This window comes from Ursus americanus, chromosome 15 (assembly GCF_024610735.1).
Source record: "Ursus americanus isolate L20-20 chromosome 15, mUrsAme1.1.p, whole genome shotgun sequence".
NCBI classification, from domain to species: domain Eukaryota; kingdom Metazoa; phylum Chordata; class Mammalia; order Carnivora; family Ursidae; genus Ursus; species Ursus americanus.
The window spans coordinates 15,310,376-15,329,139 of NC_142141.1; the positions used below are offsets into that span (position 1 = coordinate 15,310,376).

Consider the following 18,764-nt stretch of genomic DNA (forward strand, 5'->3'; position numbering starts at 1 on the left):
ACTTCTTTGCTTCTAGATGACAGATAGAAGCAGATGGTAATTTCCCTCTGACACAGAAATGAAGAAATAGCAATGGGTGGCTCTGTATGACCAAACTCCTCCTCATAGCTTATGGGACAAGGTTGTGTTTCAAAACCCAGTAACAAGAGAAAACCATGGGTGTCCCAATGACCTGGGATAATCATGGCTCACAACCTTTAAGCAAATATAACCTACCAGTAAGTCTTGAAATTTGACCTGATTAATTGCCACATTTTTATTCACTGTTCTGGGCTTTGGAAGCTAGAAAAGCCACCCCTTTTCCCCCTGAGGAACATGCACTGGTATCACCCTTGACAACATGTGTAAGCCCCAGAGGGAAAATGTAGCTCCTCTTTTGCTGAAGTTTATCCATTTTTCTCCCTCTCCCTCTCCCTCTCCCTCTCCCTGTGCATTAGAAACACTTGACTCGTGTTTTTCCAGCGTTGCAGAAAGAAACCAAAACAAATGCCCTCTATGATATTAGTTAAAAATGGATTGGGAAATTGTGAATTACTAGTTACATGGTGTGTCTAAAAATCTTGAGCAAGTCATCACCCATAATGCTTTGAGTTGTATGAACCAGCTAATAAAAAGATTAGATCCATTTTTTCTCTCCAGCTCGGGACTTGAGTCAATTATTCAGGTGGAAATTGAACCAGAACAAACCTTTACCTCTCAGGACCCTCATGAGTTTCCAGGTGGTAAAACGTCTTTGAATTATCAGGATTGGGTGGGCAAGTTCTCACATCTACCTCTGAAATTTATCAAAATAAGACTCTGGGCTTATGTAAGGTCATTTCAAACTTGGCTCCATTCCACACATCCTGAGGACCTATAGTAATTCAAGGCAAGTCCCTCCTTTGGATGGAACCAAAGTAAATTAAAATTAATAGATTGAAAATACAGTTTCCTTCACTTTTTCCAGCTTCAGAGAATTTTAATATGATTCCTATCTTTTATATTTTTTCCATACAATAAAAATCACTCCTCATTTTCAGCTTTAGCTGAAACTAGTAGCTTTATCTTTTAAATTAAGAAGAGGAACCCAGAGAGAATTGTCAACCTTCCAAAAGAAATAAGTCAATTCATCATATTTTTTATTAATTTTACTTTATTATTAAATGTAGCAATTTGAATGTAGTCTCATTTCCCCTAAACATAGCATGCATCCTTCAATCTCAAACCAAATACTATTTTTAAAAATACATGATCTGTCATTTACATATCATTCTTAATGAATTCCACATAAATTAACAATATATAGAAAAGAATCATTTTCCAAGAGAGATAAATTTGATTCTGTGAAAGTAAAAGGCATCGAAGAGATTAAGCCACAAAAAATTAAGGAGGCTACTTAGAATGTTCAAGAACAGAGAGATACTGCAGAATTTTTCACAGCAGCATCCTACATGGTTAGGAAAACAAATATAATATTAGCACTGGATATAGATCACAGTTTTTGTTCTGTTTTGTTTTTTCCATATATTTTTTCTTTTTCTTTTTCTTTTTTTTTTTTTAATTATGTTCAACTGTATTTCCTACAGTTTTGAAGGAAGCTCCAGGACTATAGCATTTTTGCTAGATAGATTTTCCCTATGCATTATTCCTATGTTATGCTATGAATTTTTTTAAAAAGCAATAAAGCAGTTCATAATTATAGATTAAATGGAACTGAAAGGCAAAGTTTTTATAAATTATACCTACAATGACTGATGTAGCAGCCCATGGGCTGAGCCCCTAGATGTGATTTTGATCACTATGGTGATGTTTAAAAATTTGGATTTAAATGTCCTTCAGGCAGGCCTGTATTTTTTAGTCTAGTTCACTACAAAGGCAACCATTACACCTGCTTCACATTCTTATATGATCTCCCTAGCCAGATTTGAATGTGTGATCCTAGACTTAGTCTAACCCTCTAGTAATTCCATTTAGCAAGTTTTATTTTGTTTTGTTTTAAAGATTTTATTTATTTATTTGACAGAGAGAGACGCCAGTGAGAGGGAACACAAGCAGGGGAAGTGGGAGAGGAAGAAGCAGGCTCCTAGCAGAGGAGCCTGATGTGGGGCTCGATCCCGTAACGTCGGGATCACGCCCATAGCGGAAGGCAGACGCTTAACGACTGAGCCACCCAGGTGCCCCTAGCAAGTTTTATTTTGAATACTTACTTTGTATTGACTCTAGTGGTCAGCATTAGGAATATATAAGCAATAAGATACAATCTCTGCTTACGTGTTTGCTATCATGGGTGAAACGAGGGCTCTGTTGGTAATAGAGGATTTAACCTGGTGGAGAGGGTTAGCAAAGGCTATCCTAGGTCCACCTAGACTTCCTAGAGCAAGAAAGAACACTGAGGCCCAGAACAAGCCAGGATTAGAACTGGCTCTCATTGCTGAAGTCAGTGTTCTTTCCAGTCTGCTTGTGGGTGATGAAAGGGGCATATGAGAAGCACCAAAAAGAGTAGAAGCCTCTTGGCAGCTCATGCTTGCTGAAGGTCTTCTCACTCGTGATCCTGTATTAATCACAATTTTTAGAAAAGCCTTATCTTCTGGGGTCCTTTACAGAAAAACATCATATTCTTCTCTTTCTGTTCCCGAGGTATACTTCTTATTTCTTCTAAAAACTGCAGTATCATTTGAAGTAATAGCTTAAAACCTCACTGAGCTCACTTGATTCACCCATTTGGCCCAATGGATTTGTGTGTGTGTGTGTCTGGAGCAGAAACTTTCCACTTTGTGATGACTATAGAGTAGGATTTCCTTAACAGGGAATCAGTTGACTAAGCAAACCTTGAGATATGTGCTCATGTGATCTACCTATGAAAAATTAAGAATTGAAAAACTAAACAGGAATAACTAGACCTACCCATATCCTTTCCATAAATACTTCTCCTCATGTGAAACTATTTAGTAGAGAAAGCACAAGATTTGAATCTGCTAACATAAATTTAAATGATTGCTTAAATATTTAATAAACTTTAAGCTACCTATGAACTTCTGGATTTTGATGGGAAGGGTTGTTTACAAAATGCTGATAGGACTAACTCTACCCTCGTAATGTGGTTGTGAGATTTCAAACACTTCACTATAGCATAACAGAATAAAAAAAGAGTAGAAATCTCAGTCCTTTTTTTTTTTTTCCTACAGTTTTTTTTTTTAAAACGACCACCCTCCTGCAACTTCCTGGGTAGTTCAGCAGTATTTTCCTGTATTTATGTTCCAGATCTGAACTCCATATTTGGTTACTATTTCCCCATTTACTTTGGTGGAGGGATTCGACAAAGATATTAGCCTTTTCTTGCTTTCTTAGAATCTCCACTTCATATTCTAGTTGGGTGAACTTTCTTTCACCTCTTAGAATACCAAATGTGTGTTAGGTGGTTTCTGAGTGTTTTTCCTGTGGAAAGAGTGCTTTGGATATTCCCAGAGGGTTAACCGTTCATTGCCTTAGCATTTCAAGTTACTCAGGTCACAGTGTCATTTCATGGAAGATAAAACAAGATCTCCTACCCAACTAGTCACAGCAATTGGAAATTGCAGAGCTAGGATTTCTTGGAGTTCTGCAATTTCTCACTCTTCTCTTGATGATATGAGTGGTGAACTGAGATTTAAAATAGCCCCATTCTCACTTCCCAAGATAAGCATGCAATGCTGCTGGGCTGCTGAGGGATGTGATTTGTTTTTCTGTATAAGATTATGGGACAAGGACATTCTTCCAGCGGACACACCTGTCATTGGGAAAGGTGCAGAAAAGGGAGCAAGAAACGTGAAACTAAACCTGGAATTAACAAATTATATAAAAATAAGTTCCACTCATCATTGTTTAATGTGGTATATTTTAAGCAAAATGGAACTCTGTTAACCAAAGCATGTTCTGTTACTTGATGGGGAAAAAAAATGTTGGGATGAGGAACGGAAAGAAGGAAGAGAAAACCTCTGAATCCAAACGTTTAACATGAATTTACCCTTGTTTGAACCATCAGCGCACCGGTCAGTCTGGGAAATAAGTCAGCAGAGAAGTCCAACCTTCTATCCAATAGAATGGCTGATTCAATCAGTATGCAAACTGCCTTGTTCACAGAGGATCATTCATAGGAAGCTCTGGAATGCTGGAGTAAATAGTCTGTTTCCCAAAATTTCAGCACTTCCTTCTTGATTGATAAGCAAAATAACTCCCAGTAAAGCACAATTTTCAGATGGGTTGTTGAATGGGAAACAAGAGACTATTCACACTGGTTTGCTTACTAGGGCCTCTCCAAAAACCCTTGTTGTCAGGAAGGGACACTTGGGAGTTAAAGTTCAAGATGAGAAAGCAAATAGTGTAAATGCTTGGACTAGAGCAAGGCCTCAGCATAGCTCTTGCAAAGGCAATTTATCTGCAGAGAATAACAGTCTGTTCACTGGTCTTTCTTCCTCTTCATTTGCTTTTGCTTCCTTCTCTCTCTTGTTTTAACTACTACCTACAAATTTCTCACAGCTTGAGTAAGTAAAAATGCCAAGACATGAAAATTTGATAAATATTTTGTTATGTTTTCCAGAGCAATAGAGATTGCTACATGATCTTTCTGGTTAAAGGGACGCTAGTTCTTGTTAATTTCCTAATCAGAAAAAGGACAGTTTAGTGTTTTCTCCTGGGTCTCACTGCTGAAGTGAAGAAAAAGGCTATTAGGAAATCCACCTGGGCAAGCCTGGAAAGGTTGGTGTGGAGACCCAAATTCAAAGATTAGCTAAATCACGTGACAGTTGCTATTTGTTCCATTTTCTGGAATGTCTGCACCTAATACACCCTGATACAGAGATGGCATTTCAAGACAGAACTCCTAATTGAAGAAGTCTCAAGATATGTATTGTATTGTTTGATCATTAGAAATAGGAACCTTGAGGGGCACCTGGGTGGCACAGCGGTTAAGCTTCTGCCTTCAGCTCAGGGCGTGATCCCGGCGTTGTGGGATCGAGCCCCACATCAGGCTCTTCTGCTATGAGCCTGCTTCTTCCTCTCCCACTCCCCCTGCTTGTGTTCCCTCTCTTGCTGGCTGTCTCTATCTCTGTCGAATAAATAAATAAAATCTTAAAAAAAAAAAAAAAAAAGAAATAGGAACCTTGGAACAAATAGATGAAGTGCTAGTACATTCCATACCAGCTGTGCAACTCTGGTCAGATCACTAATTATCCAAAAATCTCAACCTCCTCATTTTCAAAATGAGAATATTAGAAATAACTTTCTCATAGGGATATTGTCCAAGGTGAAATATTACAATTGTGTAAAGCCTTTAATACAATGCCTACCTCCAGAAAATAATAAATGGAAGTCACATATGTTCTCTCTATATAAAAGCTGCTTTTCAACATAGTGGTGTGTACTGTGGTCAGAACTTCAGCTTTTTCTTCATTTCTCAAGGCCTCTGCTTCTTCTTCATTTAAAGTCATGCCCTTCTGCTACTTCCAACAGACTGATAGCTTTCCAACTGTGAATTCAGCCCAACAGCCTGGCATCACCTGCGAGCTTGTTAGAAATGCAGATTGTCGAGCCTTATTCCAGACGTACTGACTCAGGAACTCTGGGAGTGGGCCCAGAGACCTCTATGTTTTAATGGGCTTTCCGAGGAATTCTGATGTACATTCAAGTCTGGAAACCACTGAAACAGACTATACCATCCACCAAACCAAAGAGATACTGCGATTGGTGATTCCCAGACAGAAATTGTCCCTGGTAGGGCTGGTGAATAGTCAAACCACAGATGTCTACTCTACCTCGGTGAAAGCATTGCAGTTAACAAGATTTTTACATCAGCTGTCATCTTTGTGACATATTTAAATGCAGGCACTCTTGTTCATTCCTCATTAAGGAAAATTTTGCAAGCCTTCGGATGACTTACCCCTACCATGCACTGAGAGGGCCGGTCCTCTTTTATGAGCTATAGAGTACACATGGGTTTGGGGGCTTCTGCTGTGCCTCAGCATGACACAGTGACAAAGACCAGATTCTAATTCTTCCTCTAATTCACCGTGCAAACATGTGTTAGGTTTCTTAACTTCTCTGTGCTTTGTTTTCTGAGCATGAGATCAGTACCTGGCCTTAGGGCCTTAGGGCCACAGGAATAACTGAAAGAGGTCAATATGTAAAATGATTAGTCCGGCTTCTAGTGGCTACTCACTAAGCTCCCTTCTCTGGGGTAAGAATGAAGCATCCATCGTGTAAATGACCAGGGCACTATGGGAAATCTGCTTCCAGATTTCAGGCACCTGAACATGATGCCCCAGCAAGAGACCTATATAAATAGAGGGAGAAGCTATAGAGCAGGAAAGGGACTCAAGAGGTAGTTCCGTGCACTTCCAATCTTCAGACTGGTGTTGCAAAATTAAGTCCACTTTTTAAAAAGGATTATATTTATGTATGTATGTGTGTGTGTGTGTGTGTGTGTGTATTTACTTACTTATTTAAGACCTAGCCAATGAGAGAGAAAGCGTGCATGCACAGGAACAGGGGGAAGAGCAGAGGCAGGGGGAAAGGGTGGGGAGAAGGAGGGAGAAAGAATCTCAAGCAGATCGGTGCTGAGCACCACGGTGGGGCTTGATCTCAGGACCCTGAGACCATGACCTGCGCTGAAACCAAGAGTCGGACACTTAACCAACTAAGCCACCTGAGTACCCCAAAATCCACCTTATTGGTGACTCACAAAGGGATTGAGTTACGAAGGGTCACAAAATTAATTCCATCCAGGCAGCAGTATTTATTGAGCATACTATGTACCAGGCACCATGTCAAGTGCTGGGGATACGACAGTGAAAGGACAGACCTTGTTTCTGCCTTTGCCAAGAAGTGTAGTCTGGCGGGGCAGACCAATATTAAACCGATGATCATAATGGTGAGCATTATGGTGGAATGTTGAAGGGCCGTGAGGAAGACAAGCCATGCCCTTTCCCTGCTCTGCCACACCAGCAATGGAGACCTCTCCCTCTTCGACGCTGGCCTCGGGGCTGTTTTCCATGGTGGTCAGGAGGATGCTGGTGGATCGTGAACCCACAAACACTGTACTCCCTCTCTACCTATGAAATGAAAGGCAGCTGCTGCTCATCTCACTTCAACGTTCAGAAGTAACTCAGTCTAGACTTATATTTAATAAATGTATTATGTATTATAACAAAAACATATTTAGTGTTTACTTTGTACGAAGCATTGTTCTCAGCACTTTACACAAGCCACCAATCAAAGCAAAGTTAAATAATGTGATGAATTCAAAGCTCTGGTTTGTTCATACAGTCCATGGCATTTGAAAAAAAAATGGCAATGGAAGATCAAATATATTCATTTAATGAATATTTATTGCTTTTTAAAAGCAAGATCATTTATGATTTTTTGAGTGCTTACTATGTACAAAGCTGGGCTAAGTGGTTTGCATGTGCTGTCGTATTTAAGCCTCTCAAACAACAGGAGGAGACTGGTAGTCTCAAAGCTGGTGAATGGCTCATTCCAGAATCAAAACCTTGATCATGAGTTCAGAATTAGAACTTGGAAGCACTGCACTGTAACCCCCCCTTCTAACAGAAAACTGACACAGTTCCAGGTGATAATTAGGCCATGACTGCACACCTCAAAACAAAAACAAAAAACTCCTCAGAACTGGTGATTCCAAAGCAAGTTGGGGAAACGGATTCTATGGTGTGGTGGCAGGGGAAGGATGCAGCTCATTTCTGAGGAGGCGAGTAAAAAGGTGGGCATTATCTGGAAGGCTTTAGATAGGACATGAGAATATGGTGAGAACATTGGTCTTTCAAAGAAGGACAAGGTGGGGTGATCAGAGCAGTGTCTCAGGGCTTAAGGCAGAGGTGCAGCCTGGTAAACTACAACCTGCTTGAGCCGACTCCTCCATGTCGCTGTTAATTAGGAAATAAATTAGAAATGAAGGTGGTTATACTTTATACCTTTCCACCTTACAGCTCCATGGTAAAGGGGAAGGGTTTTCTGGAAAAGCATTGTTTTGTTTTTTAATTCAAGTTCATTTATTCCTAGACTGTTAATGACCTTACTTCAGACTATACAGGCAGTCAGATTTTGAGGTTGAAGTATCCTGAGGTAGCACAACACTGAGGAGCAGCACCTTAGAAACTGGTGCGTATGTTCAGTGCACCTCACCCACCACCGTCACTCCCCACTTCGAGCTCCGGCAGTGCTGAGATGATTAGGCTTACCTACAGAAAGCTCATCACCTGTGTCTATTCCACATACACTGCAAGAGCAACATACTTTTTTTTAGGCATAGCTATTTACTGTGTTTTCCCAGCCCACTAGCACCCGTGTGTATCCCCCTGCATTCGTAACCTGTCATGACACTCAGCCTGCGTAGCATTTGCGTTTCCCAAGTCCTTCCCACCTACCTGTCTCAGTTAATCTCTCAAAACTCTACTCCTACAGTTGAAGAAAACTGGCTTCCAAGGGATTAAATCACTTTTCTGGGCCACCTAGGTGGCCCAGTCAGTAAAGCATCTGACTCTTGGTTTAGACTCAAATGGTGATCTCGGGGTCTTGGAATCCAGCCCCGCACTGGGCTCCACCCTCAGCCTGGCTCTGCTTGTCCCCTCCCTCTTACCCTCAGCTCCTCCCCGACTCTCTCTCTCTCAAATAAATAAGTAAAATATGAATGAATGAATGAATGAATGAATGAATGAATGAATGACTTTTCCAAGGTCAAAAATAACAAACAGAACAGCCAGAACTCGAATCTTTTGACTCCAAGTCCAGTATTCTTTCTGGAGACTGTGATGGCCACAGGGACCAGCAGCAACGCCATCTTCCTCACCACCATGGCTATGGTACTTGGCACAGTGCCAGACACAGACTCATGTTCAATAGATATATTTTTTAAAGTTTTGATTAAAAAATAATAAAGCTTTACGAATACTCTAATAAATCTTGAATTTCATAGATAACAAAACAGAAGCCCACTAAAATCAGACGGATTATCCAACTTAGAACAAGTTTCCGTAATAAGAGTCCACTACTCTTGTTTGTTTGTTTGTTTGTTTGTTGTTTGTTTAGGTGGGCAGCAAAGCAAGTTTTATTGAGTGATAGTAAAGTGACAGTACAAAGCTCCTGAAGAGGGAGGGGATCCAAGAGGGTTGCCATGCTCCTGTTATTTTTATAATGCTTGTTATTATTGACCTGTATTTTTACCTCAGCCAAGTCTGATAGATATTCATAACTGTTCTCAATACAGTCGCTCAGTAGAAAAGGAAATGTCCCGGTGCTTAGAGAGGGGGAGACTCCTGACTATTGTCATGCATAGTGGCCAAAGAAATGTTGCTAATCAGTTGTTTTATAGGTAGTTAAAATAAAAATTAACCTAGAGCAGAACAGAACATAGTGGAACAGAAAATAAGCACCCAGCCTGAAATAATGAGGGGTGCTCTTTTCCCCTCGTCTATCAGCTTCACTTTCCTTGAATGTTGTAAAGTCACACTTCTCTCCCCCAAGCTGTGTACTCTGATGAGCAGGGTTGAATTCCACCTCTACCATCTAGTAAATGTGTGAGTTTGTGAAATTGAGTGAACACCTTCACTGATAACCTAGGAAAGAATTGCTTTTCAAAAGATGGTTGTGAGCCTTCAGCGAGACAGTTTCCACAAAGCCCTAGTGCATGGTACATGCCTTTGAATATTTGCTTTCTTCCCTGGGGCCATTGGATCCATTACTAAAGCCATTACTTGGCCCTTCCTTGACAGAAGTGGGTCTTATTTCCAAGTCTTATAAACTTTAAAAATTATTCTTAAGAATATATTTGTTTAATATGTCCACTAAGCAAAATACTGCCATAAACCAAACATACAAAACGTCTAATCAGTGGGCAGAGATTAATTGGTCAATTACTAGGTTCTAGCATATTTTATAGCTTCTATTTCTCAAAAGATTTGAGATTTGAATTTATAATACAGGGTCATCAAATCACATTTGAAAGCTAATTGTTAGTATATAATCTTAGCAGCCTTCTTTTCGCCTTCTGCATAATTCATGAAGCTCAGACCATTTTATCTTCCAATTAAGTGTTTGGTTATATCCCTTGCTTCCATATATCACCAGTATCTACTATTGACCATTTTTTCTTTATTTTGTATTTCAGAGATTTTACTGGCAATTGGCATATCCTGATTCTCCACCAAAATAAATGTACTGTTATTAATAATGTGTTGCATCTAGGTTTTATTATCTGTAGCAATTGAGGGCTCTTAAAAATAAAACAGACAAGTCTCTCCTTCTTAACAAAACAAAACAAAACAAAAACATTACATGGTCATTTAATATTTAGGTATCACAATGTCAGTATTCATTCTTTACTTTTAGCTTTGCCAAGAAAAAATCATCCAAGAGAGGAAAGGGTCACCCTGACTACAGGCCACCGTAATTGTACTCCCTGGGCCCAGAATTCCACTTAGTATAGCCAGCTTTGGACTGGTTCTCTTCTTGAATCCTGCCTCCTTCCCTCCCCTCTCCAGTCAATCCCTCACCCCACTCACCCCTCTACCAGGCACAGTTTGTCCATCTGTTAATTTTCAAGTTTCATGTTGTTCTGAGTGTTACTGCTTTTTGGCATGTCACATGATGCCTGAATTTCTATTGTTCGAAACTCTTCTTTTACCTTCTTCATATTGACATAGCAAATTTAAGGTGGTGTAACTGTGGGTGTTAAGAAGCATAATCAAATGAAGTTACATGAAAATGTTTCTGGCATATACAGCAAGTGCTAAACAAATGTTATCTACTGTTTTTAGTTCTAGTTTTATCATGAACTCATCTGTTATTAGGCTGTTATTGTGACCACAGTCCAGTAATGAATCCCTTAATACTATTTCATACCTAGCACAGCTTAATTTTGTATGTATTCATATCAGAACTGTAAGTTCTTTATAGAGTGCCATGCCTTCTATTTCTCTGTATGCCCCTAAGTAGAAACAATGAAAATGGTACTAGCAACAGTCTGTTATATCATGATGTCATTACAGAAATCTTCTAGGGTTGCATCGTCGTACCATTTAATAGATGGAGAAACTGAAACTGGTGTAGCTTATAGTGATGGAGTCACCATTCAGATTAGGACTTCACCCAATGTCATTTAGCTAGGAAGTGGTATAACCAGGATTTACACCCAGGCACCTGGCTCCCAAAGCCACACACCCAGCCAGTATGCTCCGCTTCCTTCTTCATCTCTTGAATGGCCACTTTGAAACAACTTGGTAATTGCTAGGTTTTCTGAAAGATCATTAGAATGGTGAATGTGAGAGTGCCTCTGATTTTTGAGCATCAAAATTATACCCATTAGGAAAAAAAATACACCCATTACAAGATATTTATGAGATAGTTAAACTGTGATACTCTAGCCTTGACCAAACCATATTCTCATCTCAGAGCACAGCTTGATGACCTTCCGTGATCTCAAACGGCTCTAAATGATACGCTGATTTGGGGGCCATGCTGGTTGTCAAATGATGAGCCATATCTGTTTGTAATCCCTCTTAGATCATGTAGCTTCAAAGCCAGTACTCTCAGCGACTCTGATAAATACCACCTAAACCACGTATCACCGTGCCTTGCATAATTAGCACCAACAAAGGCTTCCCGTTGTGATCATCTTTTCTGATTCTTCTCCCTTGCAGATGGACCCACATGAAAACATCTTACTGAGCACTCTTGAGATAAAAAACGAAATGGCCACATCTGAGGCTGTAATGGGACTTGGAGACCCCAGGAGCACAATGCTGGCCTACGACGCCACCAGCATCCAGTACCGGAAAGCCGGCTTGCCCAGGCATAGTTTCGGCCGAAATGCCCTGGAACGACATGTGGCACAAAAGAAAAGCCGCCTGCGGAGACGCGCCTCCCAACTGAAAATCACCATCCCCGACTTGACTGATGTGAACGCCATAGATCGGTGGTCCCGCATATTCTTCCCAGTGGTTTTTTCCTTCTTCAACATCGTCTATTGGCTTTATTATGTGAACTAAAACATAGCCTCCCACGGGAAGCAAGGACTAGATTCCTCCGCAAACCAGTTGTACAGCCTGACGTAGGACTTGGAAAACACATCAATCCAGGACAAAAGGGATGCTAAAATACCTTAGTTGCTGGCCTATCCTGTGGTCCATTTCATACCATTTGGGTTGCTTCTGCTAAGTAATGAATACACTAAGGTCCTTGTGGTTTTCCAGTTAAAATGCAAGTGATTTGTACATGTGTTGGTAAGACTGTGTCTCAGTGTTCCACTTTACCTGCTTAGTGTGCGGGCTATATAGAGGGGAATTATATTCTTAGAGGGCTCAGTAGTATTGCCACTCATTTCGCTGAGAAGTGGTCATATCCAGATACTCCCCATCTTCATTTCTAACGTTGGCATGCTGTTGAGATGGCACTGTGCTTATGAAACATTATCTCTAATGCCATGCAAACATGCTTACTGAAGATGGTCTATGCCTGTCTTTTGAAGGTGATAATGGTGTCATGGGAAGGTAATTCCCACTGGATTCTAGAAGGTTCTCATGTGGTTCAAACAGGATAGGGAGAATGAAGACAGAGGCTCGGTAACCAATTTGGCCAGTCTCTGCTTGAGCATAGGAAGTCAACACTGACATCTTCCATTTTGACATTTAGAAACTGGGGACTGCGGAACATTATCATGTATGGTGGCCAAGAGATGTTTCTAAAAAGCTATTTCCTAGGTGGTTAAAATAAGGGTTAATAATCCAGAGCAGAGGGGAAAATCCAGAAGTTACTGTTGTAACAAAATTACACAAAGCAGCATGACCCTTATCAGCCCCACACAGCATCTAGTTTATACATATTTTGTAGAATGGCAAAAGGTCCAGTGAGAGAGATTTTTTTTCCCCAACTTCACAAGCTTTTGATAGCAGACCTAAAGAAGTTTTTAAGTTTATCTAATCAAAAGACAACCACAAAATAGAAAAGTTAGCAAAATTAGAAGTATCTTCGATGTAGGTTAGATTGGGATTCATTCAAATATACTAACAGAGAGCACAGACAAAGCCAGCAAACAGGTTGATCTTCTCAGACAATGTCAGCGGTCTCTACAACATTTCCCTGTACGTTTATTTCTGAATTTAATAGGGTATTTCAAAAGAAGGATTTGTTCATTTCTTTAAAGGATTAATGGTCCTTTCCAGCTTTTCTTGTTTCTGAAATCCTGATTATATTCTTAGGAGACAAAGTAAGGCTTTGAAGAGATTGATTGAACTACATTTCCTTATGTGCAGTGAAATTCACCTTTGTATTTTTCATAGCAAACAATACTTAAAGGATTATGTGCACAAGCGGAGTTAGTTTGTGGGTTTGTTGGGTTTGACTTTTTAAGGGTGCTTTCATTGTGTATGTTGCAATTGGCCTAATGAAAGGAAATATGAAAAGTAGTGTATCATAGGATAACAACAAAGCCACATTAACATGATGAATTTTATGAGCCTCAGTTGATATTACATGAAAAATATATAACTGATAGGCAGGCATGATGTATTGTTTTTATTCAATTTTTGAATTATGCCAGTGTGCTTCTTTCTATACTAATTGGACATATGCATTCATATGTGAGACAGGAAAGAGAATAAGCTAATATATTTTATTTCTATCAATGTGAGGTTCATATTTTGCTTTTCTTGGAGAAAATAGTGAATTGCTAATTTCTCCTTAAAGTTTGATTTGATTGAATGTTTTCTTGGAGGATGACTTTGCTATTTCTATTTTAAAAACAAAACAAAACAAAAAAACACCTTATTTTTCAAAGTAACATCCCTAATTGTGCATAGTAGCCAAGGCCAGTATTTGCCTGTGGATTAAATGTATGGTTTTTTTCCCCCTGATAATTCAGCATCCTGGAATATGATGGAGTCCTACTGCCCTCCTATTCCAGCTTTCAGAGAGGGGGGGAAAGGGTTTAGCATTCAGCTTTCTAAATTTGCTCTAAGATGGGACGTATTTTTTTTTTCCTTCACCAGCAAAGGGAACTCTGGCCTTTATTTTTTGATTATACACTTGAACACCTCTGAGTATGGTCTTGGGCAGAATCCAATCAAGTTTCTGCCCATGGGCTCAGAGTAGAAATTCCTCAAGTTTCTCCAGGGACACACTTTCTCCTAGGCAATCATTTTGGGGCATCACTCTAATAAAAGTGCCTGTCCCTTGTCGCCGGGGGCTAAAGTTTGAGTAGCATATATCAGGAAGGAGCATATCGATAACTCAGGTGCACAACTCCAAAATGCCATTCTGGGAAGGTTTTTCTAGAGACAACTCAGAGCCCAAGTCTAGAAGTGGGCTCTAATTTGCAATTATCATAAAAGCCATAAAAATCCTTGATATTGTCATCTATGGTTACAACAAAATTTCGACGTCCAGGGAAGTCAATATAGTAATCTAGACCAAAGTGAGAAAGGAAACTTTGCAGCATGAGCCTCAAAAGCATATGACCAGGGATTCATTTCTGCTCACAGTGACACGAAGAAACCGGAAAAAGGAGAAACATGGGAGCTTGAAACAGATGCCCTAGAGCGAAATCCACATATTGGGATTCGATAACCACGTAGGTAGAAACGACTGACTCATCCTGCCCAGAGCTGCCAGTAGATGTAGAATTTATTTTTAACTCTATTTTTACTGTACTCGAGTTGGATTATAGGCACCAAATTGGGGGTGGGTCGGGGAGGGTGCTAGATCTCCTAAGTCTTTGAAGACCAGTCAGCTTGATATCCAGTGGTTAAATTTAAGGACCACAAAAATGTGTTTTGGCAATTCTGATATGGTATTACTATCACTTTATACATATATATATATATATATCTATATATATAGTTTTCTTTTGATTATGAAACAGCCAGATAGCCAGCAATTAAGGTGTTTTTCATCTTTGTGAAATTCATAGGCAAATTCTGACTCTAAAATGCACAGTCTAAATGAAACCTTTGATCTCAATCTGTATATATATATATTGTACATGACTGCTAGTAGGTATGAAATGCATTTTCAGAATTGAAAACTCATGCAACATAATCATGTGTTTGCATAAGGAATGTTACAATTCTTTCTACTGCAATTTAATAACAGGGGAAAATACTTAAGCAGTGCCATCTAGACCTTTTCTCTTCCATGTCTTCAAAAGCAGTGCTAAGTAAAAATAATAATAATAATAAAAATGGTTTATGAACCAAAAGACTTTACATTCTAGCATTAGGAACACAAAAAGTCTGTCAGCTTATAAAAAAGCACAACACATAGAGAAAGTTCAGTGGAATGCAGTGGGAAAATGAATCATGTTCATTTTAAGCAAGACCTGCATTAAATTGGCAACTAACAATTTCCATTTTCCATAGGTAACTGTGTTCCAGTTTTATGATTAAATTCATACTCAACAACAAAAGCAGCAAAACAATCAACAAACGACAGGTCTTACAACATATCTACATGTGTATATGTGTATATATAGATCCGTATAAACATACATACATATATATGCATTCATATGTTGGAAAACAGAAGGAATAAGCTAATATGTTTTATTTCCTTCGTTAAACCAGTGTCTGAGTATTTTTAATTGGCAACCAACAAATCAGTGTATTGAAACTAGTAATACAGGGTACTGAGCATTTCTCTATCAGCAGATCAATGCCTACAGTTCTTATGAACCATCGCACAGTTTGACACGACAATAGTACTGTACCTCAGAACATCGGGAATTACCTAGTTCTCACATTGCTTATCTACTTGCTCTCTTTTTCGAGGAAACAAATAACATTGTCTATTGGTGATTTAAAAACAAAGTCTTAAGAAAACAGAAAACGATAAAAAAAAATTCCTCCTTGAAGGAGGAAAAAAAAAAATAACTAAACCCCACCATGTTGGTTAGGGCAAATACTCTCAACTGTAGCCATCATGCCATTTTGCTAAGTGTACAGTCCATGTAATGTGAGCCACCATAACTTTCACTGAGCGTGTGTAAATATTAAAACAGATTTCTTAAATATTTTTAACTTCTAATTTGTATTTTATGGTAAGGCAACGTGCTAATTCTGTTTATGGCTTAAGTTCATGTGTTATAGTATTATGTAAATAATTCAACATGCTGTAAATGAATAGTCAATAGATACAAATAATTGTTAAATTTTTTTCTTAATTTTTATTTATTTTTTACTAAGTACAGTTACTGCAGTGCCCCAGCAGAGTAATTTAAACACCCTTTTGCATAAATGGTTTGGGATCCCAGACAGAAGGGTTTCAATTTGCTATCACACACACAGTCACACACATGTACACATACATACATGTACACACACACACACATTCAAACACACATACTTTCACTTTCTTCTCACTCGCTCCTACTCTCATCCCCTTTATGGGAAATGCTGTAGTGTTTATGTAATAAATGTAACAACCAAGAGATAGCCTTAGAAATGGAAATGGGAAAAGCAGAAATGATCACTGATAATTTGGTAGAGTTTTTTTATATGTCAGAGTTCAAGAAACCAAAGGTTGTAACTTAAATCTCAATTTTAAAAGAGTAAAAGTTTATACTGATGGCACTACAGAAAATAAAAGTGCTTATTATTCATACCTGTTCCAGAAATTTATTACACATAATACACACAAGACTTTTTTTTAAATAATAGCATTTTGTCCTTAGATAGTATTATTCCTTTTAACCAAAGACTCCAGAATTATTAAAAAACAAAAAAGGAAAGAAAAAAGGAAAAATGGGAGAAAATAAAAAAAAAAAAAAGACTGCTTTACACCAAAGGTTTAAAAAATATTTTCCAAATACACTAGGAACATTGTAAAAACTAGTAAGGAGCCAACAGAACGCGAATTAAGATACTGCCCTAAAGAAATCATTTAAGAAAAAGAAAAGCAGCAACACCCTAAAATAATCTGTTAGTTATTTGAAAATTAATAGAAAACATTTCTGTGGATACATGCAAAATTCTAACATCAGATTTTAATCTGCTTTGAAAAGTTCTTTTGTGATAAAGACAAATAGGATCCAAAATAATGACAAACAAAAACTTTATGTTTTTTAACTTTCAAAACCAACTGTCTCTCTCCTGTCAAATGTCTGCTAATCTGATACCCATGTGTGTGTCCTTGTACCACCTGGAGCAAGTTGACAGTTCCATCAGCTTGTATCTCTTCCTTTTCAGTTCAGTAATTTGAGTTCAGCCATGGTCATTTTAAGCATAATTATTTCAAACATAGTTGCAAATGATTCAAGTTCCATAACATTTTTAAAATTTTATTTGCATGGGTGTTTAAAGAGTTCTGTTATGAATATTGTCCCTGCACAGTCTGAATTGTCCTTTTATAAAAAGTGATATTCTAGTTTCTTCACAATGTAGTGATTATCAGCCTTACTAATTACCTTGTAGCCTTTCTTAATATGCACATAATGCACATTTTCCAACGGCTAGAAAATGCAAAACACGAGTGAATACCATTGCACCTATTTTCATGTCTTTCTAAAAACAGGACTACTAAAATCTCTGGGATACATGAGATAGTAACAAATGAGGATTATAAATGAGTAGCACATAAGAGTTATTTTCTTGAATTTAAACTTATTACAGCCAGTTTCAGCATGTAAATATATAATAATGTTGGCTAGTGTGTAATTCTTGAACTAAGAAATATAAATAAAACTTTAAAGAATGTGTGTGTGTAGTTTCATTGGGTTCATAATATATATATATGTATATATACATATACATATACATACATACGTATATAATCTATTAGTATGAGTTAGTTTGTAGAATCTTCGCTTATGCGAAAAGCAATGGAAAGCTTCAGAACTTAGGATGTGCTGTTGGGCAGATTTGAGTTTGAGCTCAAACTTGTCCCATATTAGGTATATGACCATGGAACTACTTAACCCATCTAACTCTGTTTTCTTATCTGTAAAGCAAAGATACAATTGCGCCTCCCTCATAGGGCTGTTGTAAAGATGAAATGTAATAACCCACGAGAAGTCCTTTGCACCATACGAGATACATGGTAAGTGGTATGCAAACAGAAGATACTATTGTTTTCGCTTCTGTTAATTACCATCATCACTAGAATAGTCAACATATCTATCTATCACAAATTCTATTATATATAAAACTTGACAGTAATTATTAAATGTTCTCTTAGGTTAGGTATTTTATATGAAGGATAATTAACTTAAAAATTGGCCTTAATCATGAAACATGATAAACGTTATGTGCTCATTCATTTAACATTCACTATATATCTGCTGGAGACATTATGCTATGCTCTGTACAAATTTAATACTCATTTAATCCTTACATATTCCTCAAGTAAAAGAAAGTCAAGATCGGAAAGAGTAAGTTCCTTGCCTGTGAGGGTGGAAGTACTTGGATTCCTACCCAGGCTGGCCTCATCCCCAAATCCTTGTAAGTTCTTTCTACTTCATCGTTAAACACGGGCAACCAGGCTTATTCACTTCTCATTCATCGTGGTCATTTCTCAAGAAACGTTTGCTCCGAGCCTGCCATCTGCAGATCTCGCACTAGTACTGGAAAAATAGAGGCTGAGCACACAGAGCCCTCTCTCAGTTAGATTATGTGGCACCTCTCAAACGTGTGAGAGCTCTCCCAAACCCAGCAAATCATTTGGTGACAAACTTAGTGATCTTCACCTCTCGTGACTTTAGAATGTCCAAGCAGCACCCCAAAGACACTATCTGTAAGGGAGGCAGCCTGTCA

The 18,764-nt window shown here is 38.4% G+C and overlaps 1 protein-coding gene across 4 annotated transcripts in view; it reads left to right on the forward strand.

The window, feature by feature from the left end:
- The window catches only part of GABRB2 (gamma-aminobutyric acid type A receptor subunit beta2), a 236,256-nt gene extending 218,548 nt beyond the window's left edge, over window positions 1-17,708 (forward strand). For all 4 annotated transcript variants that reach the window (XM_045792044.2, XM_045792045.2, XM_045792042.2 and 1 more), the window contains one exon: window positions 11,664-17,708. In XM_045792044.2, coding sequence (XP_045648000.1) covers window positions 11,664-12,011 — 348 coding nt within the window. In that variant the 3' untranslated portion in view covers window positions 12,012-17,708. The remainder of the gene's footprint in view (window positions 1-11,663) is intronic.
- Window positions 17,709-18,764: the final 1,056 nt, after the last annotated feature.